The sequence below is a fragment of the Ceratotherium simum genome, chromosome 9 (assembly GCF_057802395.1).
Source record: "Ceratotherium simum simum isolate JZ-2026a chromosome 9, ASM5780239v1, whole genome shotgun sequence".
NCBI classification, from domain to species: Eukaryota; Metazoa; Chordata; class Mammalia; order Perissodactyla; family Rhinocerotidae; genus Ceratotherium; species Ceratotherium simum.
Window position 1 is genome coordinate 40,019,001 of NC_141908.1, and position 27,219 is coordinate 40,046,219.

General features: G+C 41.2%; 1 protein-coding gene across 11 annotated transcripts in view; it reads left to right on the top strand.

Moving 5' to 3' along the window:
• The window catches only part of TANC1 (tetratricopeptide repeat, ankyrin repeat and coiled-coil containing 1), a 230,335-nt gene that overhangs the window by 134,505 nt on the left and 68,611 nt on the right, over window positions 1–27,219 (top strand). For 8 of the 11 annotated variants that reach the window (XM_087435249.1, XM_014785939.2, XM_014785940.2 and 5 more), the window contains 3 exons: window positions 4,809–4,913; window positions 20,338–20,468; window positions 21,510–21,696. In XM_087435249.1, the coding sequence (XP_087291375.1) occupies window positions 4,809–4,913; window positions 20,338–20,468; window positions 21,510–21,696 (423 nt within the window). The remainder of the gene's footprint in view (window positions 1–4,808; window positions 4,914–20,337; window positions 20,469–21,509; window positions 21,697–27,219) is intronic. The other 3 variants (XM_014785941.2, XM_087435252.1, XM_014785943.2) reach the window with 2 other exon arrangements.

Sequence of the window (27,219 nt, forward strand, 5' to 3'; positions counted from 1 at the left end):
CTCCCTCCACCCCCACCCCCCCCAACCCTCTTACTCATCTCCTTTTGATTTTTCTCATCTTGTTATGAGCATTTCCCAATGTGAAATACAAACCTAGACCAGGTAAAATTGACAGGAACCTTTACTGTGCAAGTTCAAGATGCTAAAAAAAATCTCTAAAATGATTGATAACACAAAGTGTCACTTTTTGTAGTCTCCAGATGTTGTGAAAAATGTAAGATCTGCTTTAAATGCAATGAGTAGCCTCAGGTGTTCTGCGTCCCAAATATTACTTTCATATATATATAATTATTTTTAACTGAAACACTTAGAAATGAAAAGTAACCCCTGCCCTTCTCTCTTTCACTGCCTAGAGATAAAGCCCAGTTTGGTTTATTTCTGCCGTCCCTTTTTAAAAAATATTCCTTATATGGCAGTTTCTAAGCAGCAAAATAGTCAGCTGTGTGATTAAAATGTCAAAAAGAGTAGGAAAACTGGCCGCTGGGGAAAGTCTATTTGAAGATTTACATAAAGGCAGAAGACTGACTGGGGAGGGCTGTGCTCAAGGTTGCAGACTGATTGCCGCTCTCCTCCCAGCCCGACACAGGCCCTTCTGTACATGAAAGGAGCTGGCAGGAGCTCTTCTGCAAGCCGCATTCGGAGTACCTGCAGGTTTATGGCTGTTGAACCTCTTTTGGGCACATTTTGTGTTTCTCTTCATCTTAAGAGCCCTTTATCTTTAACTTGGAGAGCCCCCTTCCCCTGTATCTCATAGTAGAGGGTGGGAGGTGGGGGAATTGAGATGAGGAAACGGATCCAGGGTTGCAATGAAGTGGGTTTAATTTATAATCAAGGACAATCCCCGTTGACCCTTAAACCTTGTTAACTGGGGAAGTTGGTGCTCCAACCACACGGCCCTAGATCCTGCTTAGACCTGACAGGAGAAGGGTAGTCTTCCTTAGAGGCCCCGCCGTGGTGGTCTGTGCTCTGCATACTTGATACCCTTGCTACCAAAGTAAGGCTCATGGTCCCCGTGGTCCCAGCCTCACCTTGCAACAACATCAGAATCTGCATTTTAACAAGACCTCCCAGAGGATCCCTCTGTCCAGTAAAGCTTGAAAAGTGCTTTATACCAATCCCATGGGTCAGCTCCCTGGGAGTGATGGGGCAGCTCTGACAGGGAAACATGTTGGCTTCTAGATGATCTGATTTTCAAGCTAATACCTGACAATCTTGTCTTGTTTTTAAGAGCCTCTTGCGTTAAAACATAGCTAGTAGCCAGGATAGTATGCTTTCTGGGTAATTATTATGTAGTACTACATTCTGGTTAATTTGGGGGGATTAAGTTGACAGCACTTGGTTTAACAAAGAGGGGGAAATTATTTTACTTTAAGGTAGTCTGTGCTGGGGAATGTTGAACATTGCATTTTCAATGAACAAATGAACAAAAAGCTGTGTGTAGAAAGGTGCTGGGCCTCATTTTCCCCTGAGTAAGGGGATCTTGGGGAGATGGATTTTTCAGTTTTGGTCTCTGGTGATGAGGAATATGGCCAATTCATTTGAGGGGAGTTATTCATTTCAGTGGCATAGAAATCAGTGTCAACTCCCAGTAAAAGTGAGGGGAGATCAGAGACAAGAGAGCATGAATAAAAGATTTGTTGACTACACAGCCAAAGTCCATGGATGATTGGGTGGTAGAAGGTTCCATTGTCCTAGCCTTTTCTAGAATTGCACATTTAGTGTAGATTTCCTGGTTTTATAAGAGCTGAGTGGTGGTTTAGTACATGGCCTTCAAACCTGCACAGAGCACAAAACTGTTTGAATTCTTGCTTTGCCGTGTGCATGCCATGAGCAAATTGTTTAACTGATTTGAGCCTCAGTTTCCTGACCTAAAAATGGGGGAAATAGTGCTTTTCTCCAAAAGTTATTAGAATTGAATGAATTAGTGTAAGTGCTTAGCTTTGGGTAGCCAGTGAATCCATGTTTTATTTACTTGGTTATGGGCTATGTCTCTTTCGTATCTAGCATCGCTGCTCACCGTGCCAGGCACTGTGCTAAGCCTGGGAACCAGATCCACCTGGTCTTTGCTCTCATGGATTTTTCCCTTGCAGCAGGAGGCTCACTTGTTCATCTGTTAGCTCTGGGACATACGGAGGCCCAAGTTGGGGAGGGAGGGTGACCGTGTTTGAACTTAGGTCTGCCCAACTCCAGAGGCTCTGCTCCTAACACCCTCACTAAGGACAGTGTTGAGTATTTCTTATAGTGAGCGGTCAGCCTCTAAACAGAACACAGTTAACAGACAAATGGATGGGCATGACTGCTTTCTGAAGGCTCTGGGTGATGTTGGGGTTCGGTGTTCTAACCATTCATAAAAACCTTGCACATCATGTGAAACAGCCCACATTTTACGAGAGTACTTACTATTAGAGAATATTTTTGAAAGATGCATGGGGTAGGTAGCTTGGAGCCTGGAAATTGATCTCTTTAGTTTTGCTGTTACTGTATCCTGAAGAGTTAGGTGAGCGGAAACTTACAGGTGTCTCTTGAGCAGCCTCATGGTGGCTGGTTGGGGCAATGCAAGTCATTGGACAATAAAAATAAAAAGGGCTTTACCTCCCCTAAGTCCTTTAAATGGAAGAGAGCAGATGATGGGGAAAAAAAATGCCCACAATCTGTTTCACCATAGGGAGTAAGTAGGGAATCAAAAGTGTAGAACGGTTCTTCTGTTTCTCCTGGTTCCATTTCTACCTGCTCTGTTGGGACCTTTCTTCCTAGTTTCTGGCTCCTCCACAGCAACTATTTTCATTTCCCCTCTCCCCCTCTGTCTTTCCGCCTGTGCATATTTCTATATGGATACACAAATGTTTTAGATAAAATATGAATCGTACTTTGTGTACTATTCTAGAGCCTACATTTTCCACTTATATTCTCCCTTCCCCTCCCATAACCATTCCATTTTAACCTTTAAAAAATTCCCTTTCTGACACCATTAAATAAATTATGAAGACAGCCATATGATTAAATACTACATTAGCCATTTAAAAACCATAGTTTCTAAAGTTTGAAATAATATCCCTATTTGTCAAGTACTGTAAGCTTCTTTGATAACGTAGCCTATTTTAGGAGGTAGTCCATTATAGCTGGCTGGGAATTGGATTATTTTTATAGTAGTGTAGATGCTTTTGCGGGAAACCTTTAGATGGCAGCATCTCTCACCATAAACCATACTCTGAATTGAAGTGCTCAGATGTGTAAGGTGTCTGACATAGAAGGATGCTCAGAATCCTCCTGACTCAGTGTGTGGTGACTGAGCTGAGGCCCTGAGAGGGTCAGGGCCATGGCTCAGGGCAGAGCAGGAGGGAGAGCTGTGGATCCCTATCTGGCACTCTTCTTACCACCCTTTCTCTTACTGATGGGAAAGGTTTCCTGTCTCCGTGGCCTTGTTAAAAGCACCCTTTAGGTATATGGCAACCAAGGAAAATGAGAATCAAGTGGATAATTCTGGACCAAAATGTAATGTGATGTTTGAAAGGAACAGACAGAATAGGCAGTATATATATTTTTAAAGCCATTATATTTAGATATGATTGACATACCATACAATTCACCGACTTAAAGTGTAGAGTACAGCAGTTTTTAGTATATTCACAAGGTTGTGCAGCTATCACCACAACCTAATTTTAGAACATTTTTAATCACCCCTAAAAGAAGTCTCATACCCCTTAGCTATCACTCCACAAGCCTGCATATCCCCCAGCCCCTGGTAACTGTTCATACTTTGTTTCTGTAAATTTGCCTGTTCTGGACATTTCATATGAATGGAATCATATGATATGTAGTCTTTGGGGACTGGCTTCTTTCACTTAGCATAATGTTTTCACCTTTCATCCACATTGTAGTATGAATCAGTACTTTATTCCTTTTTATTGCCCAGTGATATTCCATTGTTTGGCTTTATCACATTTTGTCGTCTTCAGTTGATTGACACTTGGCTTTTATGAATCATGCTACTCGGAACATTTGTGTACAAATTTTTGTGTGAATATTTATTCACATAGAAGTGGAATTGCTGGGCCATAACTCTATGTTTAACCTTTTGAGGAATTGCCAAACAGTTTTCCAAAGTGGCTGCACCTGTGCATTGCCGCCAGCAGCGTGTGAGGGTTCCATTCAGTCTTATTAAGAATTCCTGATTTTCTGATGACAAGTTGGGGTTGGGGGGGAGGTGAGAGATATGACTCTCAGGCTCTCTTGTGTCCCCGAATCGCCTGCCAGACTGGCTGCTGCGCCTTTTTGAAGGCAGCTATGTCAGCCGCCAAGAAAGCAATCATCTTTGCCCCACACAGTTGCCGTGCGTCACCAGTCTGATAAAATGCCTGCGTACTATGGCTGCTCAGAGCGTGCTGATATTACAGGCTGGCTGTTTGTAATCCTTGCCTCCTGACTTCAGAGATACCAAGTGACCCAAATCATCTTTGTCCCAGTTAGAGAAAAATTCCAAATAAAAAAAGCCGTCCAGGTTTGAACATGTCAAAATCACTTACTTGACATACACCAAAGACAGCTGTAGAGACTTCACAGCAAAAGAGCAGCTTTTGTTTTTGTCAGAGTTTACATTCTCAAAACCGAGCTTACCCGTTTCTCCTTTGGCAGCCCGGACTGGACATTCCCGTCTGTACTGAAATGACCGTGTGTGTATTCAAGGGAGGGGAAGGGGCCGGCTCTTCCTTTAGGCATATTTGGGTCCTGGTGAGGACACACACTGTACATTCTGAAGCTTTGTTTGCATCTGGAAAAAATTAGCCACACTCAGATCTTTCCCACTGCAGGTCCCGTCAGGAAGCCCAAGTATGTGGAAAGCCCCAGAGTGCCTGGAGACGCAGTTATAATCCCGTTCAGAGACGTGTCCCAGCCAACAGAGCCCAATGAGAATGGTAAGAACATGTTTTCAATGATTTTCCCCCCTAAAGATTTTACATAATGACACTCCATATTTCTGAGTGAAACTTGAGTGCCTCTTGCAGGAATGCTTTGCTAAACTGAATGTATTTGGGAGGTTTTTTCCCCTTGGGCAGTTACAGAGATCTGTTTAGCTAATGTAAATTCTTGGAATTATATACACAGTGTAGGACTAGTGGAGTAGGTGCATATGCAGTGTTTTAGGGTTGAATCTTATTTCCTCTCTATTTTGACCTCCCTGGCATGGGGGGAATATGAAAAGCCAGCCGGTAGGCTGCTTCCAAGACTTTGTTTTGTTTTTTTAGTACTCCATCGTTTTAGAATATTTTAAAGGCTTTGGCTGAAAAGCTGAAAGTTTAGCTGGACAAAGCTTATAATAACTAGCTTTCTGAAAAGCATTTGGTAGCTTTTGAAAGCTTCTCATTTTTTTTAACATCTAAAATTTTTTTTTAGGGAATGTTGAAGCAGGGGCAAAAAAAAAAAAAATTCCAAATGGGTTGAAACCTTTTCATGAAATAATTTTATATTTTGCTTTTTTCTTCTATCTGGAAATATGTATAGCAGACACTATGAACTTATAGCATTTAATAGATATATTAATAGTTCTTTATTTTTTTTTAAATCAATTCAAGAATTTACATGTTTGTTCCTTTCTGGGGAGTCCCCAGCTCACAACTCTGTGGTCTTTAATTTGTGTGTTTTGAACTTATGTCCTATTTTCCTACAGAAACATGTGGTTAGGGATCCTGGCCTATGTAGGGAAGCCTGTTTACCCTCAATGTGGGCATAAGTTTAAACTTAGGAAAACTCATCCATATTTTCACTTTGGAATACCTGGTGTCCTCCTCTCCTTGGTTACAGGTGGTGAGAGGTACAGCTCCTTTATGTTCTAACCACCATGTGAGCATTTTGTTTCTGCTAGTGTGTGGTGGGGAGTGGGGACGAAATTAGGACATGGTAGGAAAATGGAGCGGGGTGGAGGTGGTAAAAATAAAGCTAAAAATGAGCTGAGAGGAGGGACTGGCAGAAGATGAAAATCAGGAAGAGGAGTTTGGGTCGATGGGGGACAAGATGGTGCTGGGAGCTGGGCGTTTTGGGCAGGGAAGAGGTGCTGTTGCCTGCATCTTGCCATGAGAAACTCCACTCTATTTCCTTCTGTCCAGGCACCTCGTTGTTTGGTTTAGGTAGGAGGCTCACACTAGAACTTGTGCTGAGGAGGGGCAGGGCACCAGGTGTGTGGTGGTGAACAGAGGAGAGTCCACAGTGGCGTCTGGTTAGGATGGCCATCCTACATATACGAGGGCCCTCTGTGTTGTGAATTCATGTGTACAAGGTGTGTCCGTGTGTTGATCTGTTCTCTCATTTCTATTCTGGGTGTCGAAGGGAAAATACCTATTCCTCTAAAGTGAATATCAATAATCGAATTTACAGAGCTGTTTTCCATTTCAGAGTAAGCCTGCCGCCCCTTACCCTTCTCGCCACCCCTCAAAGCCTTTGTAATCCTGGTTGGGTTATGCCCCTGGCATTTTGGCTGGCCTAGACTCCATTATGTAACCTCTTCCTCCCTGGCAGGGAGTATTGTTGAGGTCCTGTCTAGAGTTTGGGACTCCTTCTGGGCTAAGAATGGGGGAGAAATTTAGGATTTTTATGTGGCAAAGAAAAGAGGTTATAAATAGTTCCCATTGTCAACTTTTCTCCTCTTGTCCAAGACAGAATTGGCTGTCTTTCCTGGGGAGGCAGGGGCATTCTTATGCTTGGCTGCCAGCTGAGCTAAATTCGAGTAAAGTGATTGATAATGCTGGTGTAGCCTGCAGTTTGCATGCCCACTCACTCCTGAGACCTGAGCTCTTGGATTTGGCATCATCAGTCTCTACAGGAACTGAAATTATGACATACCTGGGCTGTGAATATGGATCAGAAGTTTCCAGAAATTTCGCCTAGGATTAAGCAACAGGATATATTTTCCCCTCTTTAGGAGTCTGGGGAAGGGGTGTAGTTCATGTTTTTGGGCACATGGTCTTGTGTGGGTAGCCATGATGTGGGTGGAAGCCTCAGCAGAGTTATCTGTTGGTGATGAGGAGGTGAGGTGGTTGCCTAAAAAAATTCAACTTGACTATTGGTAAAGGATTGTATTCCCCATGGAATCCTTTATGTTTCAATGGGGTTAATTAAGTTTGCCATATTAAAGTGTAAATTTTATGTCCAGGTCATTGAACCTAAAAGAGAGGCTGGAGGGAACTAAAACTAATTGAGTTTGAGTATTAACCCAAGCGTGTACAGATGCATGATGGACAAACCCTAATTTCTAGGGTTTAATAACAGCATCGGCATTTAAGCTTTAATTTAAAATTTGTTCTTATACTTTCCATATTTCCTTTGGGCATTTTTTTTTAAGTCTCTTAAGACACTTTTCTGGGTGCTGTCATTAATAGCATTTCAGTGTTCACCAGACTAACAAACTATTGAAAACAGCTCCTTGTGAAATGCTTTTGAAATTTCACATAAACTTGTGAAATATCAAGTTATTCCTAAATGTTTGAAATACCCTTCCAGACTAAGCTGCCTTGCTTTATGGTTGTGTAGCTCCATAAATTTTTGATTCTTAGCTCTCTGTTTGAAATAGAAACCAAAGTAAAACAAAGCCAATGACCACTTTGAATTTTTTCATTAATTTAGAGGTAATGGTATTTATGTGTAATTTGCGTATTTTAGCCATCTGGGAAGTAGGTTATATGATATGGGCAGGTGAACATTTATATTGTAAGCAAAGAACCTGTTTATTAAAGTTTGCATTCACCTGGAAACATCTTTAGGGAAAGACATTCTACTTTATTCAGTATTTTAAAATATTTTTGAAAAACAGCATTTTCTACTCTGGCAAAAAAGAGTGACTTAATGAGATCCTCAAACAAAAATACAATCCCCTTTTTCCTGTCGAATGGACCTAATAAGCTGCATGTCATATAGAATGTGTTCTTAGCAAATAAACTTCCTGTTGCTAAACCAAGATATTGTTTAGGGGAAAAATATCATTTACCCACAGAACAATACCTCTGCCGAAAGGGAAAATAAAAAGCCAAGTAAATTAGAGAGGATTATTAAATTATAATAGGATTCACACCTATGTTTCTTTGAATTAGGGGCAACTATAATCCATTTAGGTTTGCTTTAATCTATCATTAGCTACTTGAGCAAGCTTTGATGGGGAGGAGTGAGAAAGTTTTAGTCTTATGAGTCATTGCTCGGTGAAGATCAATCTCAAAATATGATGAAACTTTTTTTTCTGGCCGTCTGGTTAGCAAGTAAAATTAATGCATATGAAAGAGCAGAATAATTAAATACAAAACTATCTTATTGGGAGGAGTGGGTCTTTTTAAGAAATATGTTTAAGTAAATATTGATACCTTATGTTTTTGATTACTATTTCAGACATTCAAAAAGATGTAGAGAATGAAAAAGGTATGAAGAAGAATGTACCTGTCTGCCCACTACTCAGTTTAAGAAATAAAACATAACCGTATTTCCTCCTGATCATATTCCCCTTCCTTTCCCAAAGGTAACCTTGTTCCTGCTATTTAATTTTCAGCTTCTTAGAATGGTGATGCACCATTTGACCAATGGTTGAATAGGGTTTTAGTTAGATGAAAGTACAGAATGGGAACATGCCTCGTATGTGTGCGGTGTAAGAGAGATTAGAGGTAGAATATCCATTATTTCTGCGTTTCCTTAAATAAATAGTAATTAAATTCCTATGCCGTGAAAAGCACAGTGTTGGGTGCTATTTGAGGTGGGTTAGCAAGCATAGGTCCTTTCTTCATGGAGTCTTAGAGTTTGGTTGGGGATTAAAGACCTGTATACTGAGTGACTATAATCCAAGGGAGGAAGTAGTGTTGACTAATCCAAGCTGTGTGATGAATTGGGAGCAGATCGAGGTGCTGAGCCAGGAAAGACTTAATCACAGCTATGCCTTAAGATTTACCTGGCAACAAGGTATAGGATGGAGTAGGGCAGGAAAGAGACTAAGATCAGGGAGAGTGGTTAGAAAATGTTTTCAGTAGTTAAGTGAGAGATTAAGATCTCAAATTATAACAGGAGGATCAGGAAAGAAGAGGTGATGAATGGGAAGATTCTTGAGGAATTGCAAGGACCTGGAGGGCTGTAAGAGACAAAGATGATGACTTCAAGGCTTTGAGATGACTATCAAGAGGACACTGGAGGAAAGTTAACCGTTTGTTTTGGTTTGAGTTCGGTTTCAGGCATGTTGAGTTTGAGGTGCTGGTGGGACATTTAGGCAAAAGTGTCCAGTGAAGAGTTGGAGAATCAAATTAGGGCTCAAGAAAGAGCTCAGGATGTAAACTGGGCAGCCATTTGCTTTAAGGGAACGTGATGAGACCAGGTGCGCTAGACTAGGAAAAAAGGTCATTGAGAGGACAACCGAGAAACTCTGGTATGTTATTCATGAGCTTTGAATAAGGTGGAGGAAGCACCAGCAAAAGGGTAGGAAAAGAATCCACAAGACCACATGGTATCTTGGAACCATGAATTTCCCCTCTGAGTCTCTGTTCTGATATGACAGTTGCTGCTTTCTTCCCTGGAGGACAGAGTATTTGCAAGGTCAAAAATCTACAGGAAAATCAAAAGAGGAGATGGGTTGTTTAAAAAAAAAGTTACTGTGCCTAACAGGGCTGTTTCAGGAGACTTGTGAAGGTGAATGAGTTTAAGTTGTAGGTAGGTGATAAGGAAATGGAATTGGTGGGCCGGCCCCGTGGCTTAGCGGTTAAGTGCCCGTGCTCCGCTACTGGCGGCCCGGGTTCAGATCCCGGGTGCGCACCGACGCACTGCTTCTCTGGCCGTGCTGAGGCCGCGTCCCACATACGGCAACTAGAAGGATGTGCAACTATGACATACAACTATCTACTGGGGCTTTGGGGGGACAAAAAAAAAAGGAGGAGGATTGGCAATAGATGTTAGCTCAGAGCCGGTTTTCCTCAGCAAAAAGAGGAGGATTAGCATGGATGTTAGCTCAGGGCTGATCTTCCTCACCAAAAAAAAAAAAAAGAAAAGAAATGGAATTGGTGAGGATAGATCACCCCTTTTTTACTCCAAGGAGTGGAGCAGGTAAGAGAAGATGAGAGATCATGTAAAAAGGTGAGGGGTATGTGCACCTATGGTTTTTAAATGTATTTTTAAGAAAAGGGAGAATTTAGTGCAATTGAAGACTTAAAGCAGAGGTTCTCAGTGTGTGGGCCGTGGACTTCTAGTGTCTCCAAGACCCTTGCAGGGGTCCATGAGGTCAAAACTCTTTTCATGATAACGCTAAGAAGGTATTCCCATTTCTCTTGCATTGCCATTTGTACTGATGGTGCAAAAGCAGTTGTTGGTAAGACTTCTGATGCCTTGGTACACATCAGGGTAGGGCACCTGCTCTGCTAGGGCTGCACGTAGTATTTTTCATCACCATGCATCTGCATCAAAAATGATTCGCTGAAGAATGTCCTTGACGAAGCACTAAAAATAATGTTATTAAATCTTGACCCTTGAATACCCATCTTTTTACTATTCTGTGTGATGAAATGGGAAGTCTGCATAAAGCACTTGTGCTGCATGCTGAAGCATGATGGTTGTCTTGAGGAAAAGCACTTGTGTGATTGTCTGAATTGCAAGCTGAACTAGCCATTTTTTTAATGGAACATCATTTTTTCTTGAAAGAATGACTGACAAACCATAGTTATTTGAAATTGGGTATTTGACACACATTTTCTCAAAAAGGAACAAAATGAGTGTGTCACTTCAATTTTTGAGAAAACCTGACAGGATTAGTTGCCAATGATAAAATTTGACCTTTCAAATGAAAATTAGATTTTGGGGAATTTGCACCTGTCACATTGAGCTTGGTGGCTTCCCAGGACTTTTCAATTGAGATCTGTGGTGATATTAATGAATATGGTGTTTTGTATTGTATAATAAAATGTGTCAACATTTGCAAGATCTGCAAAACCTGTTTTTTCCAAATGACCCAATGCATGTACCAAATCTTGCATGGGTAAAAACCCATTTGAAGCATAAAACAGAGCATTGAATTTTGCTGTAACAGAGTACAAAAAGTTCATTGATACGGATTCAGAGTCCAACGTTGGAACTAACCTTTAAGAAATTGCTACTTGTCAGGTTTTGGTGAGGTATCAAAGAAGAATATCTGTAATTATCTGAAAGGTGTCCTCCTTTCCCAACTACATATCTGTCTGAGGCCACAATTCTTCACATGCTTCAATCAAAAAAGCATATCACAACAGATTGTCTGCGGAAGCAGACCTGAAAATCCAGCTATCTTCTATTAAATCAGACATTAAAAAGAGATTTGCAAAAATGTAAAACAATGCCATTCTTCTTAACTAACTTTTTTTTGTGTGTGTGAGGAAGACAAGCGGTGCGTCAGTGCGCGCCCGGGATCTGAACTGGTGAACCTGAGGCCGCCACAGCGGAGCGTGCGCACTTAACCGCTTGCGCCACTGGGCCGTCCCCTTTTTTTGAGAGGGTTTTTTTTGTTTTGTTTTGTTCGTTTGTTTTTGTGAGGAAGATCAGTCCTGAGCTAACATCCATGCCAATCCTCCTCATTTTTTTTTTGCTGAGGAAGACTGGCCCTGGGCTAACATCTGTGCCCATCTTCCTCCACTTTATATGGGACGCCACCACAGCATGGCTTGACAAGCGGTGCCTTGGTGCACGCCTGGGATCCGAACCCAGGCTGCCAGCAGCGGAGTGTGTGCACTTAACCACCAGGCCACGGAGCTGGCCCCTTAACTAACTTTTAAAATTGAAAATATAGTTATTTCTTATTAAAAATGTTACTTGTTAACGTGTAATAAGTTTTATTAACTTAAAATGAATTAACTATCAGTTTTAAAATTCTTGGTTTTAAGATCACTATCAGTAGATATGATAAATATCAATAGATATAACCCGCAAAGGCAAAGTTCCTTGTAGTCTCAATTTTTTTTAATTTATTTTTTTATTGAGGTAATATTGGTTTATATGTTATGTAAATTTCAGGTGGACATCATTGTATTTTGACTTCTGTATGGCTTACATCATGTTCACCACCCAGTCTGATTGCCATCCATCACCATACACAGGTGCCCTTCTACCTCCTTTAGACCCCCGCCCCTCTGTAACCACCGGTCTGATCTCTATATCTATGTGTTTGTATGTCGTTTTTTTTATCTCCCACGTATGAGTGAAATCATACAGTATTTGGCTTTCGCCGGCTGACTTATTTCAATTACTGTAATACCCTCAGGGTCCATCCATGTTGTTGCAAATGGCAAGATTTCATGTTTTTTAGTGGCTGAGTAGTAGTCCACACATCTTTATCCATTCATTTGTTGACGGACACTTAGGTTGTTTCCAGGTCTTGGCTATTCTGAATAATACTGCAATGAACATAGGGGTGCATATATCTTTTCATATTAGTACTTTCTTATTCTTTGGATAGATACCCAGAGTGGAATAGCTGGATCATATGGTAGTTCTAATTTTAATTTTTCGAGGAATCTCCTTACTGTTTTCCATAGTGGCCCCACCAGTTTACATTCCCACCAGCAGTGTACAAGGATTCCCTTTTCTCCACATCCTCCCCAACACTTGTTATTTCCTGTCTTTTTAATAACAGCCATTGTGCTAGGCGTAAGGTGATATCTCATTGTGGTTTTGATTTGCATTTCCTTAATAATTAGTGATGTTGAACACATCTTTTCATGTGCCTGTTGGCCGTCTGTGTATCTTTGGAAAAATGTCTGTTCAGATCCTTTGCTCATTTGTAAATCGGATTGTATTTTGTTTTGTTGTTGAGTTGTATGAGTTCTTTATATATTTTGGATCTTAACCTTTTATTGGATATATGATTGCAAATATCTTCTCCCTATTGGTAGATTGTCTTTTTGGCTTACTGATGGTTTCTTTTGCCATGCAGAAGTTGTTGTTTAGTTTGATGTAGTCCCATTTGTATATTTCTTTCTTTTATTTCCCTTGCCTGAGGAGACATATTCGCAAAGATACTGCTAAGACCAGTGTCAATACTACTTAGCTTTTCTTCTAGGAGTTTTATGGTTTCAGGTCTTACCTTCCAAGTCTTTAATCCATTTTGAGTTCACTTTTGTGTATGGTGTAAGATAATGGTCTCCTTTCGTTCTTTTGCGTGTGGCCCTCTGGTTTCCCCAGCACCATTTGTCGAAGAGACTTTCTTTTCTTCATTGTTTTTTTTGTTCTTGGCTCCTTTGTCAAAACTTAGCTGTCCATAGATGTGTTCGTTTATTTCTGGGCTCTCAATTCTGTTCCACTGATCTTTGTATCTGTTTTTCTGCCCATACCATGCTGTTTTGATTACCATAGCTTTGTAGTATACTTTGAAATCAGGGAGTGTGATGCCTCCAGCTTTGTTCTTTTTTCTCAGCATTCCTTTGGCTATTCAGGGTCTTTTGTTGTTCCATATAAATTTTAGGATTCTTTCTATTATTTCCATGAAAAATGTTGTTGGGACTTTAATAGGGATTGCATTGAAACTATAGATTGCTTTAGGTACTATGGACATTTTAACTCTGTTAGTTCTTCCAGTCCACAAGCATGGAATATCTTTCCATTTCTTTGTGTCTTCTTTGATTTCTTTCAACAGTGGTTTATAGTTTTGAGCGTACAGGTCTTGCACCTCCTTGGTTAAATTTATTCCTAGATATTTTATTGTTTTTATTGAGATTGTAAATGGGATTGTAGTCTTGATTTCTCTATTTCGTTGTTAGTGTATAGAAATGCAACTGATTTTTGTATGTTGATTTTTTTACCCTGCAACTTTACTGTATTTGTTTATTATTTCTAATAGTTTTTTTGGTGGATTCTTTAGTTTTCTATATGTAAAATCATGTCATCTGCAAATAATGACAGTTTTACTTCTTCCTTTCCAATTTGGATCCCTTTTATTCCTTTTTCATGCCTAATTGCTCTGGTAAGGACTTCTAATACTATGTTGAATAAGAATGGTAAAAGTGGGCATCCTTGTCTTGTTCCTGTTCTTAGAAGGATAGCTTTCAGATTTTCACTGTTGAGTATGATGTTAGCTGTAGATTTGTTGTATATGGCCTTTATTATGTTGAGGTACTTTCCTTTTATACCCATTTTATTTAGGGTTTTTGTCATAAATGGATGCTAAATCTTGTCAAATGGTTTCTCTGCATCTATTGAGATGATCATGTGATTTTTATTCCTCATTTTGTTAATGTGGTGTATCACATTGATTGATTTGTGGATGTTGAACCATCCCTGCATGCCTGGAATAAATCCCACTTGATCATGGTGTATGATCCTTTTAATGTATTGTTGTATTTGATTCAGTAATATTTTGTTGAGGATTTTTGCATCTACATTCATCAGTGATGTTGGCCTGTAATTTTCTTTTTTTATGTTGTCCTTGTCTGGTTTTGGTATCAGGGTAATGTTGGCCTTGTGGAATGAGTTAGAAAGTGTCCTTTCCTCTTCAATTTTTTGGAAGAGTTTGAAAAGGATAGGTATTAAATCTTCTTTGAATGTTTGGTAGAATTCACTGCGGAAGCTATCTGGTCCTGGACTTTGGTTTTGGGGAGGTTTTTGATTACTGTTTTGATCTTCTTACTGGTGATTGGTCTATTCAGATTCTCTATTTCTTCTTGATTCAGTTTTGGAAGGTTATATGATTCTAAGAATTTATCCATTTCTTCTAGATTACCCAATTTGTTGACATACAGCTTTTCATAGTATTCTCTTATAATCCTTTGTATTTCTGTGGTATCCATTGTAATTTCTCCTCTTTCATTTCTGATTTTATTTGAGGCTTCTCTCTTTTTTTCTTAGTGAGTCTGGCTAAAGGGTTGTCAATTTTTTCTTTTCAACGAACCAGCTCTTAATTTCATTGATCTTTTCTGTTGTCTTTTTAGTCTCTATTTCATTTAATTCTGCTCTGATTTTTATTATTTCCTTCATTCTACTAATTTGGGGCTTTGTTCTTCTTTTTCTAGTTCCTCTAGATGTAATGTTAGATTATTTATTTGAGATTTTTCTTGTTTCTTGAGGTAGGCCTGTATTACTACAAACTTCCCTCTTAGTACCACTTTTGCTGTATCCCATAGATTTTGGTATGTTGTGTTTTTATTTTCATTTGTCTCCAGATATTTTATTTCTCCTTTGATTTCTTTGTTGACCCAGTAGTTATTCAGTAGCATCTTGTTTAATCTCCACATCTTTGTGACTTTTCCAGTTTTCTTCTTGTAGTTGATTTCTCATTTCATATCGTTGTGGTCAGAAAAGATGCTTGATATTATTTCAGTCTTCTTAAATGTATTGAGACTTGTTTTGTGGCCTAATATGCAATCTATCCTGGATGAATGTTCCATGTACACTTGAAAAGAATGTGTATTTTGCAGTTTGGGGGTGGAATGTTCTGTATACATCTACTAAATCCTTCTAGTCTAATGTGTCATTTAAGGCCAAAGTTTATTGATATCCTGTCTGAATGGTCTATCCTTTGATGTAAGCGGGGTTTTAAAGTCCCCTACTATTATTGTGTTACTATCAATTTCTCCTTTTATGTCTGTTAGTATTTGCTTTACATATTTAGACACTCCTATGTTGGGCACATAGATATTTACAAGTGTTATATCTTCTTGTTGGATTGTTCTCTTTATCGTTATGTAACGCTCTTATTTGTCACTTGTTACCGTTTTTGTTTTAAAGTCTATTTTGTCTGATAGAAGTATTGCTACCACAGCTTTCTTTTCATTTCCATTTGCATGGAATATCTTTTTTCCATCCATCAATAGATTTAACCCACATAAGCCAAAGCACTTTGGAGTCCTCATTTTTAAGAGTGAACTCTGAGACCAAAAAGTATGAGAACCACTGGCTCAGAGGAAGGGAAAGAAGAGAAGGAAAAGTAAAAATAGATGAGAAGATTGACCCAGAGTCTAATAGTTATCTAGACTTGAGAGGATGAGGACTTACAGATAAGTGGCAGTGTGACTGAAGAGGAAAAGGCTAATTCGGGAGACGTTTTGAAAGAAAAAAATAGTAAGATTTGGTGACAATTTCATTATGGGGCGAATGAGATGAAAAGCTTAAAGATCACTTGTACGATAATATGTTTTCACAATACAGACTAGAAACCAACTATTGACAGAACCAGAGCAATTTCATAGATAGATTTTCCTCTATAAATACTATTTTTCAAGATCCAAGGAGGGAGGAATGGTGATGGCTTAGGAGAAGGAGCAGCCAGAAAGAAACAGGAAAATGCTTGTAAATAAAAGGCAACGAAGGCAAGAGTTAATCAAGAAACAGATTATGGACAGGTGGAGGCAGAGGAAGGGGGTTTAACATCAATCAAGGCCATAATGCATTTGAGAGACCTGCTTCAGAAGTGCTGTCTTGGAAACTGATATTAAGTTGGTTGTTCAAGGTCACGTGCTAGTGAATGACTGAACATTGTCAACAAAGCCCAATGCTCTGTAGAGTTTGAGGAGGATGCGAGTGGAAAAAAGGTTTCTCTTGATGGAACCATGGTTGGTAATCTCCAGTGATCTCTATGGTTCTAACAGAGTCTGGCTGTAAGAAGAGAGAATGATTAGATGGGCAATAAAAGCAGTGAGGGCCAAGCTGGAACAGTTTGATAATCAGCAAAAGAAGGGAATTGATTGTCTTGAAGGAATAGTGAGTTCAGAAAAAGTTATTTAAGGCAGAAAAATTATAAACAGAAAAAATTAAGTGAAATATAAGCACACTGAATATAGATATGAATCCCTGAAACCAGAAAATGAAATAATACTGAGACAGTGGGCTCTTGATGTTTAAGTTGGTAGAAATAATGACCAACTTTGATATAGCAGCTTATTTAAAGATGTTTGTCGTATAAGGTGTTTCTCACACATTTTTATTTTTGAGCCTCACAACCTATAAGAAGGAGGTTATGGCCACTTCCCTGACGAGGAAATTCAGGTTTAGAGAGGTTCACACTGTAAGGGGTCCAGAGTAGCTTTAGTATGAAGAACCTCCTTTCTTCTGAGACTGTAGAGAAGGGTAAGGGGATGATGATAAAGGGCACAAATAGTTTGAAGTTACGGTGGCAGTAATTGGCGAACTGGTGAGTTTATGGACTGCGCCTGAGTGTTCGTGCCCCAAACGTATTCCAACAGGTGTGAATAGCTACAAAGACACAGGCGGGAAGTGACCCAAGAAATTCCCTTTGCCTCTCTCCATGTGGTTATTCCACAATGGTGTGATACCAAGGATTCCTTGAAAACATAATTGGAAGGACTGTCACTGTCTACTTACCTAATGGATTCCTAGGGAGTGTGAGGCCAGTTATTCTCTTAACTCCAAATATAGCCATCGTAAATTCTTTGGATATATAACTCTGTGAGAGGTAAAGTATTGCTCAGAGATGAGATCTTTCTCTCCAGGCCTCATCCCACTGGTATTGGATAAGGTACACCCATTATTGATGAATGATTTAATATTAATTACAGAAAATAAAATAGACTCTCCCTTTATACTGTCCCATTGGATTTTGGTTTGGGAGTCATTTTGGAGTAATAATTAGCTCAAAGAAAATCCTGTCTGTTCTTATCTCAGTGTTTGATTGACTATGGAAGTAGAACTGCATTTGCATTTCACAGTTGAGCGTATAGTGTGAGCCAGGCAGCTCATCTCTCCCAAAATGGCACTGTCACACTTCACCCAGGGGTCCTTCTGCCAGAGTGAAGAGTTCAGTGAGAGAAGGCTCTGTGCTTTAGGGAAGGAAAGGTGCAGACGGCTTGACATGGATTAAGGAATTCAGACTGCAGGGTCTTCTGAGGGGAAGGTCACTAGGATGACATTTTAGAAGAGAGAATAATATGAAAAGACAGTTGTGAAGCTTTTGGAAGAAATAAAATTGGAGTGGTTTAAGGGATGCAAAAACTGAAATACAGGACGTCTGTTCATTCATCCCAAACCCAGTGGGGTTTTGGAACTTTGGTAGCAGCAAAGTCCAAATTGAACAGTTAAGAGACCAAGTTAATCATGAATTTGGATGTCTCTTGTCAATTCAGACGTCAAACCTGGAATTGCCGCTGCTCCTCAACTTGTCTGAAGGGGAGGGGTTTGGACGACTAGTTGTTTTTGGAGATATATATATGTATATATATTAATGAAAACCTTGACAATCTGGGGTATCTGTCTGCAAATGCAATTTGGAGGCAGCAGTGACTCTGCTAGGGGCACCCTCCTCCCTGGACCTGCATAGGATGCAGGGTCTCAGAGCAGGCCCCAAGTGAGCCAGAGGCTGTGGCTTGTTTGTCGTCAGGGTAAATTTTGTGGCAGCTGCTCTCCTTGCCTCCATAGCAGCTGCCAACTGGGAGTAGTTTCTGGCTCTTTCCCAGAGTATTTCAGGTTGAACCAGAAGCTAGATGTTCTGGGGCGCAGTCACAATTGGGTAGCAGTATAGAGATTGTTTCGAAAGGAAAGGGAGGCGTGGAGTAGAGAAACTGCTGAGTTCTGCCCGCTCACCCACTCCTTCCCCTCTCCATCTGCATCCTGTTCTCTCCCTCTGGTCCAGCTGCCACCTGAGATAAAGTAGCTGCCCTGCCTGAGCCTTGGGGCGAGGTAGGGTGGGACGGATCCTGCTCTGAAGCGGGTCAGCCCTTGGGTGTGCCTGGGTTGTGTTGCTTTGATTTGGTTCCTGCTTTCCTTTCCCAAATGCCCATGGTACCTTGAGAATCAGAACGTGATTGGAGATCTCTGGTGGGATGGGAACTCTCCTGTAAAGTGGCTTTGAGGGTGTGGTTGACCCGCCCCTGGGTGGCTCTCTTGCCCCTGTTGGCTTGGGTCCATTGCCCTTAATGTCATGAGTTTAATTCAAATGACCCAGAACCATCAAGCCTTCGTTATTTTACTCCTTCAGTTTTCTAGAGTAACTAAACAACATCCAAGATGGCAAACAGCTCCTATTCTCACCCCAAACATTGGGAGCTCTTGCGAGCAAGCAAGGGGTGGAGTGCTTTTCCTTCTTGAAGATACAGCTGGCCGAGTTTCCCATGTAGCTGCCATCCTGGGAGCATGACTTAGCAAAACTGATATGTGAGTTGAGGATGATACAGATGGTCTTCTCAGCTCTGCTTATATTGATTTTTGTGGTTCTTTACAAAAGGCAAAGTTAGCTTTGAACTTCAGTGGCGATGTCATAGCTCAAAGGTAACATTGCAGTTTTCTTCTTCTTTCCTCATTTTATTTTTCTAAGACCTGCAGATTTCCACATCTGGGGAAAATTGGTTGATGAATGTATGAGTCTAGGCACCTAGACAGTTAACGAAAAAGAACAAAACATTAGGATGTGTGATGATATTGCAGGTTGCATATTGTTCTTAAGTTCTAACTTCTGTAAGCACAGTTTGCTTTATACTTGATTTCATTCCCTGATGGATGCTGATTTACAAATGTAAGAGAGGTGTTAGAATGATGCAAATACTGTTTTGTCAACCATAATTAAGATTCTTTAGGCTTTTGGATACAAGATTAACCTACAGCTCAACATTTAAATCAAATCCAAAAATAAAATTCTGTTAAGTGTGAAAAGTGAGGTGACCAGCCTTAGGGAGACCAGAGAAAGGAAAGGCTTCCCAGCATGCCCTGTGACCTTCAGGTAAATGGGCTTCCAACATTTACTGTGGAATATGCTAAGAACAGCCCGATTTTTCTACATCTCTGCTTGGGCCACAGGATGCATTACCGGGTCCTGTGTCTTGGGACACATTTCACTGGGATTTAAAAATCTTTGTTTTAACATGGATTCCTGATGATTGACCCTCCAGTTGGAATCCTGGTTTTGACTTTCACTGTTGTGGGGTATGCACAGCAAAGTAGTCCTGCCCCTATCTTGTTTAATGAGAGCTTGGATTTCAGTTTTACCCTAATACCTAAGTAGCCTGGGTCTCTGCCAGCATGCCACTTGGGTTTTACGTTATTTCTGCCTCCTGTTGGCATTGGCCATACTGTGCTTTTAAAGAGTAAGATGAAGGGTAGGCTTTTTTCTACCTTTGTCTGAAGTACCCGTTTTTCACATGACACAGAAACAGGAATTGCTATCCGATAATGACACTGTGTTCCTCTGATTCAGGTCAAATATTTCACCCTTTGCACTTGGAGTTTCTCTTCTACTGTTTTCTTAACCTGTCACAGCCTCTTAATTAGAATGTATTGCTAGAGGACAGGCAACATTGTCAAACTTTGTGCATTTTATAAAAATACACAAAAGAACCAGACAAGCAGCTGTAGTGCCATCTTCTCCAGATGCAATACTGAAATTCCCCAGAGGGGCATCTTCATTGTTTTCTTTCTTTATTCCAGAAGCAAAGACCGATAATGAACCGAGCTGTTCGCCGGCAGCTCAAGAACTGTTGACAAGGCTGGGATTTTTACTGGGAGAAGGGATCCCAAGTGCCACACACATAACCATTGAAGAAAAAAATGAAACCATGGTAATGCCCGAGGAAGACACTGCGTTTCCTACCTGCTCAGAGGATGAATGAGGGGATAACCATCTTCTCCCCTCCTTGAGTGGAGGAGTCATTGTTCACTCAGATGAGTCTGTGCTGTTGTAAACTGAAATTTATTGTAACGGTTTGTTTGTGGATTTCTGCAGCAGGAAGGTGGGGAGAAGCAGAATAGTGCAGAACCTAAGAAAAAGTCCACATTAACCTTGTAGTCACCACCAGGAGAAGAGTGGCTAAATGAATTAAGATGGCTGAAAGAATTCCTTAGTAATGATACCACTTTTATCTTTATAGCACCATTTTTCTCATCTAGCTGCTTTGGTATATGCTTTCCTGTGCTTTTTTAGCAGTTGAGATTTGGGAGGGTCACTGGGGTGAGGAAAAGATTTATAGGAGATGAGGCAGAGACAAAATAAGGTGAGATCAAATGGTTCATCTACTGGAGAGCATTCCCCATCATAGGGAACAGCAGCCTGCCACTTCCGAGGGGTGTGCATTTGAATAGCAATGAGGGGCCAGAGTTTCTCCCCCCCCCCCCCCCCCCCACCTCGTGAGGGTCTCTGCGAGGGTGTCTTGCGTTGAGATTGCAGTGGCCACATCTCCTTCCCCTGATCGCACAGCCCATAAATCTTCAGGAACTGAATCAGGTTGCAATGCTTGTGAAACATTACAAAACAGAGTCCCCAGATTTTCCGTGCAGAGGTCAAAGAACCCATTTGTCTTCTGCAGACTTTAAATGAGAGGAAGTCTGCTTGTTTGCTATTTCTGTTTTACAAATGTGCATTCCCACTAAATTATTTCTGACTGCCGTTTTCATAAAAACGAAAATCGTAAGGGAGGGGAACAGAACAAGGTTATTTCTCTTTTAAAATTTGGAAGACCATAAGTATATTAAGCTCCCTAGGTTTTGAAAACTGTTTTCCATTTTCCTGTTTTTAGTTCCGTTGTTTCAGCATCAAAAACAAAAGAATGTGTAGAAGCGTCCTGTGTAAGCCGTGCTAACTCCTCCTTCCGTTCATCTTGCAGTGCACAGCTCTGAGCCAAGGCATCAGTCCTTGCTCCACACTAACAAGCAGCACCGCATCTCCTAGCACCGATAGCCCCTGCTCAACCTTGAATAGCTGTGTCAGCAAGACGACAGCCAACAAAAGTCCCTGTGAGACCATTAGCAGCCCTAGTTCCACCCTGGAAAGCAAGGACAGTGGAATTATAGGTAAGAAGCACACTGCTTGGTAACGTAATGGCTCCATGCACGTCAGCCAGAGCATTCACCAGGCACTTCTTAACAGAGTTTTAGCGTGGTCTGTGAAGGTCGGCTGGCCAGCGCCCGCCCTGTTCTTTGCAGACAGCACTGGCTCCACGTACAGCCGAGAGAATGAAGCAATGGCTTTTACATTCCTTGGTGTTTATTTTATAACACTGGGCTCATTGGGTAAAAAATTTTCCAGATCAGATCTGGCCTGTGAAGTTACAAAAATTTTCCCCTGTCACCAATTAATTCCATTTGTTGAGGATCGGGTCCCACTAGGACACGTAGCAGGGCAGCAAAATCCCTGCACGAAGAGAAGTCTTCCCAGCTCAATCTCAAGGTCACTTATTCCCCCTCAGGGATTTGTTCTTTCTTTTCTTATAATGGGATCTGACCGCTGTTTCGAGGCCAGGATTTTCTAAGTCCCCCCCCCACCCCCCAGTAGGTGTGGTTGTCCTGAATTGAGGGTCAGGAGACAGGCATTCTAGTCCAGACGCTGAGGCTGCTTAGCCAGGTGGCTTGAGTACATTTAATTGACTTCTTTGCACACTTCTTGCCCTCTCTGTAATTCTGATTAGTTCAGTAGTTTCTAGTCCCAGGTGCACATTAGAATCATTCACGGAATTTAAGAGCCCTTATTTTTACATCCCACCCCAGACAGACTGCATCTACGTTTCTGCAGGTGGGCCTGGGCGTCTCTGTGTCTCAGGTCTCCAGCTTGGTGCCTTTCAGATCACAGACGTGGGGGCCCCTGGAGGGATTGTTCAGGTCCTCCTCTGCTCCTCTGTTTAATGTCAACGCTCCACTGAACAATTCAACTCTTTCCCTTTTGCTGGGTTGTGCACAGGTCTTTGAGGGATATTTTACATTTTATTGTGGACTGAACCCCACTCAATTCCACGTTAACGTGTAATCAAATGGGATGACAGTTGAGCTTCTTCTTTTCTTCAGTCACCTGCGATTTCTTTCAAGTATAATTTGAAAAACCAAGTTGCAGGTTCATCTGGTTTGTATTTTGATAATTTTATTTATTTATTTATTTTTTCCCCCAAAGCCCCAGTAGATAGTTGTATGTCATAGCTGCACAGCCTTCTAGTTGCTGTATGTGGGACGCGGCCTCAGCATGGCCAGAGAAGCGGTGTGTCGGTGAGCACCTGGGATCTGAACCCAGGCCGCCAGCAGCGTAGCGCGCGCACCTAACCGCTGAGCCACGGGGCCAGCCCTGGTTTGTATTTTGGAGATGGCCCCAGAAGATCTGTGAGATTCCGGGGACTGGGTTGTGGGTTTCCTGGTGTAGACCTCACCGTAGCTTTGTGAAGGGCCCCTCAGCATAAGGAAGGGGGGCTTCTTTCCTCAGTTTTCACTTGGATCAGAATCTTCAGTGGGTTTTTGTTTCATTCAGATTTAATTGTCTTATTGAGATACAATTCACATACCATAATAAAACCCGTGTAAACCATTGAATAGTTTTTGGTGCATTCAGAATTGTGCAGCCATCACCACAATCTGATTTCAGAACATTTTCATCACCCCAAAAGGAAACCCTGTATCCACTGGAAGTCACACTCCATTTCTCTCCTCACCTCTAGCCCTCCTCAACTGGTAATTTGCTTTCTGTCTCTACAGATTAGCTTATTCTGGACATTTCATATAAATGGTGGGTTGAGGTTCTTGTCGCAAATTTAAGTTTTTTTCACTCAGCTTTAAGCCCTTCATTGAGCTTATTCTGCTAATTCCCCATTCTCATCTTTCTCTGCTTCCCCACCTGCTATTTAGTCTAATCCAACTAATTTTTCCCACTGTTACTTCTGTTCTCATGCCCTGTCTCTCTCTCAGCTGTCCGCCATTGATAGATCTCTGGTATTAATTCTCTGATAGCCAGATGACATTCTTTACAGCATTCTTAGCTCTTCTGAAATTTCCTCTCCTCCATGGAGTTCATCTTCCTTCAAGGAGTTGGCTAGTGCTACAAATTCTTTTTGACAGTCTTTTTCTTTTCATTGTATGTTCTGGCATTGGCATTACATGCCTCTGATTATAACCAAGCCAGTTTCTTGTTTTGACAGCTAGAAACTTTTTTAATAACAGAAAGTCACCCTCTTTCATTCATTCATTTATTCATCTCTCTCTCTCTTTCTCTCTTTGAGATACAGTGCTGCAATTTAAAAAGTGTTCTAAAGAGAGGAAGGAAAAGTTGCTGGTTTGGTTTTCTGTATTGTCAGTGAAAGATTGAGCTGCAGGAATATGGAGACTCTTAATTAGTACTTGGTTTAATACAGTCCCACCCAATCCCAGACTGGCTAGTCCCCATAATACATGCTTTCTATAGCACCTCAATATTTTTCGTCAGTTTACTTACTCTTTTTTTGATGAGGAAGATTGGCCCTGAGCTAAAGATTGGCCCTGAGCTAACATCTGTTGCCAATCTTCTTCTTTTTGCTTGAGGAAGATTGTCCCTAAGCTAACATCTGTGCCAATCTTCCTCTGTTTTGTATGTGGGACACTGCCACAGCATGGCTTGATGCGCGGTGTAGGTCCATGCCCAGGATCCAAACCCGTGAACCCCGGGCTGCCAAAGTGGAGCATGCAACCTTAACCACTACACCACCAGGCCAACCCCCAGTTTACTTATTCTTGTTTTATTATTTAGTTTTGTCTCCGTACAGATAGGGGTCTCATCTCTATTATTCCGGCTGTCTGCTAGGCTCTTAGTGTGGTGTTGAGAATGAGAAATTAAGGAAGGAATTGTTGCTACTATCAAGTCACATTGAAGGAGGGAATGTTTAGTTGGTTTATGAAGAAGCTATGCAAGATTCCCATTCCAAGTTGGCATTGTCAGATCCTTTAAGATCATCTATATTTTAAGCTGTCTTGTCGTTAAAGGTAAATGACACATTTCACGTCATTGAGGCTATCGTTCATTCCTTGGCTCAAGTCAACACGTTCCCTTAACGTGGCTGAACGTGAAAAATGGTGACAATTGAGGTGAAAGCAAGAGGAATTAGGAAGTGGTTAGTAAGTCCCTCTTTTACCGAAGATCCCCAGCTTCTGGAGATTGTGCTTCATGCTGCTTTAGCTGGTCTCCTGCAGGAAGCAAAGACTGTTGGTGGCTGAGAGGGAAACGCTGTGCCAGTGACAACGTTTCTCTGTTCTCTCTCCTTCCGTGACCTGCAGAGTTAGAACCTTTTGCCAAGGGACACGTTGGAGGTGTGGTGTGAGGAGAAGGGAAAAAGCCAGTATTTCCTCTCCACGGTGACTGTAGTCACAGCTCTTTGAAGAGGCAGGAGTGGTGGGGCCAGAGGAGGGAAAGAACTTCCTCCTGAACCAATACAGGGGACAGAGGTGCCAGTGCCTCATCGGGAAGCAGGGATCTGTGACTCAGTTGTAGTTCTGATTGCTGGAGGTGGGGTGTGTGTTTTTTCTACCAGAAGAACGTGCCTGTTTTTATAAGGTGTAGCCTGGGAATGGCAGCCTTTGGGCATCTTAAATGTTGAACAGAGTAGAATATTCAGGAACACAGCGAACCTAGTGGGCAGAGATGGAGGTGAGATACCTTGGCTTCCTGCTTTGGAAAGCCCAGCAGCTGCTTGTAAAACAGGCTGGTTAGGATCCATGTTCCAAATTACATAGGGCCTGGAGAAGGGATGAAGAGGCTTTCCATTTAATTTTCCGTTTTAAGTTATTTAAGGTTTGTCTACCCACAGAGCCCGGGTTGGAGTGGCAAAGGTTTTGGGAGTGGGCCGGTACAAAGTGCACACAGCTGCTGTGCCGTTACAAGCTTGGGGTAGCTGTAGGCTCCCATACAGGGCTGAGACCAGAGTTCCATGTACAGTATTAGCACAGTTTATTTAGGGCAGTTAGAGGAAATTTCAAACAGTACAAACCCATCCTTAAAAATTCCTGGCCCTCCCCTTACTATTTAAGCTGATTTCTGTCATGCCAATTATATTTAATCTAAATATTTTTGCCCACCAAATGCCTGAAGGGAAGCTTGCGTTTCCACATGCCCAGACAGCCTTATCAGGCTGCCGCAGAGTGCCCTGCCTGTGTTCTGTTCCTACTGCTTTTGAATGTTGCAGGTGAAGAGAATTTTCATTTTAGCAACTGCTTAGTAGGAGAAAGGGCAGGCTAACGACCATTGGAAGAATTATTGGACCCCTACTAGTGTTTCTCCGGGCTTAGCAGAATCCTCTCTGCCCCCTGTTTCAACTTTGTTGTGTTATACAGAAGGGAGTCTCGCTTCATCCTGTTTCAGAAGGTCCAATTTCTTTCTACGTAAATGTCTTGGGAAGTATAATAATTCTGTCGTGTAGAAATACTGTCTAAGCTGGATGGGATTAGCTGAATTCCCTATGAATACCTTTTTTTTTTTAAGTAAAATTCCTTACTCTTTATGTATTAAAATTATGGACATTACCTAGAAGTTAGTGTCTGATTTTTCAAATTTGCAGTGTGAAAACCTTCTCAATGTGAAACCCAAGTGTACCCAATCACCATAAAGTAGCTTTTTAACGATTTGCTTTGAAAATGAAAACTTCATAAAGAAGTAGCTTTTAAAGGTGTTTCCTCCATGCTTGAGAAAACATTTTTTCTTAGTGACACTCCTTTGAATATGACTTGCTTCCAGCTGTTACAAATGGAAATTGTAAATTGTCATTAATCTCAGTTTAGAAAAAAATTAAGTATTTATATTCATTGAAATGTGTATGAAGACCAGTCTGATTTTTGAAATAATGAAAAAAGCATCACTGAAAATAGTGGATTTTAAAGTACTTTCTGCTTTAAACGTATTGTTTAATTTTTGTTAGTCCATATCATGATCAATATTTTTGTGTGTGTGTGTGTGTATTTATTTCAAGAAAATGGGCTATTTCTCTATATAGGAAGAAAGAGGATAGAGATTGGATGAGGAGAAGCAAACAAAACCCAGCTTTCCTATCAAGATTAACAAAATAATAACTGCTTCCTAACCGTTATTGTTAGATGTGCCCAGGAGTAGGACTTAGAGGTAGCAATTAGAAAAATTCTGGTTGTGGGCCGGCCCCGTGGCTTAGCGGTTAAGTGCACGTGCTCCGCTGCTGGTGGCCCAAGTTCGGATCCCGGGCGCGCACCGACACACCGCTTCTCCGGCCATGCTGAGGCTGCGTCCCACATACAGCAACTGGAGGGATGTGCAGCTATGACATACAACTATCTACTGGGGCTTTGGGGAAAAATGAATAAGTAAAATTATAAAAAAAAAAAAAAAGAAAGAAAAATTCTGGTTGAGAGAGTGGCCTTTTAAAGTTAGTCATCCCTTCCATTCCTTTCCTCTACTCTCTGCTTGTACCTGCTGTCACTTAAAATCTCCAAATTACTTTCATAGTGTCCTGGATCTGTTTCTCTTTGAGAGGTGGTGTTAGGACAGCTCCATGAAGGGAGAGGAGGGGATTCTGAGTGGACGGTGGCCACATCTCCCTCACTGGGCGTGTCTCCCACAAGAACAGG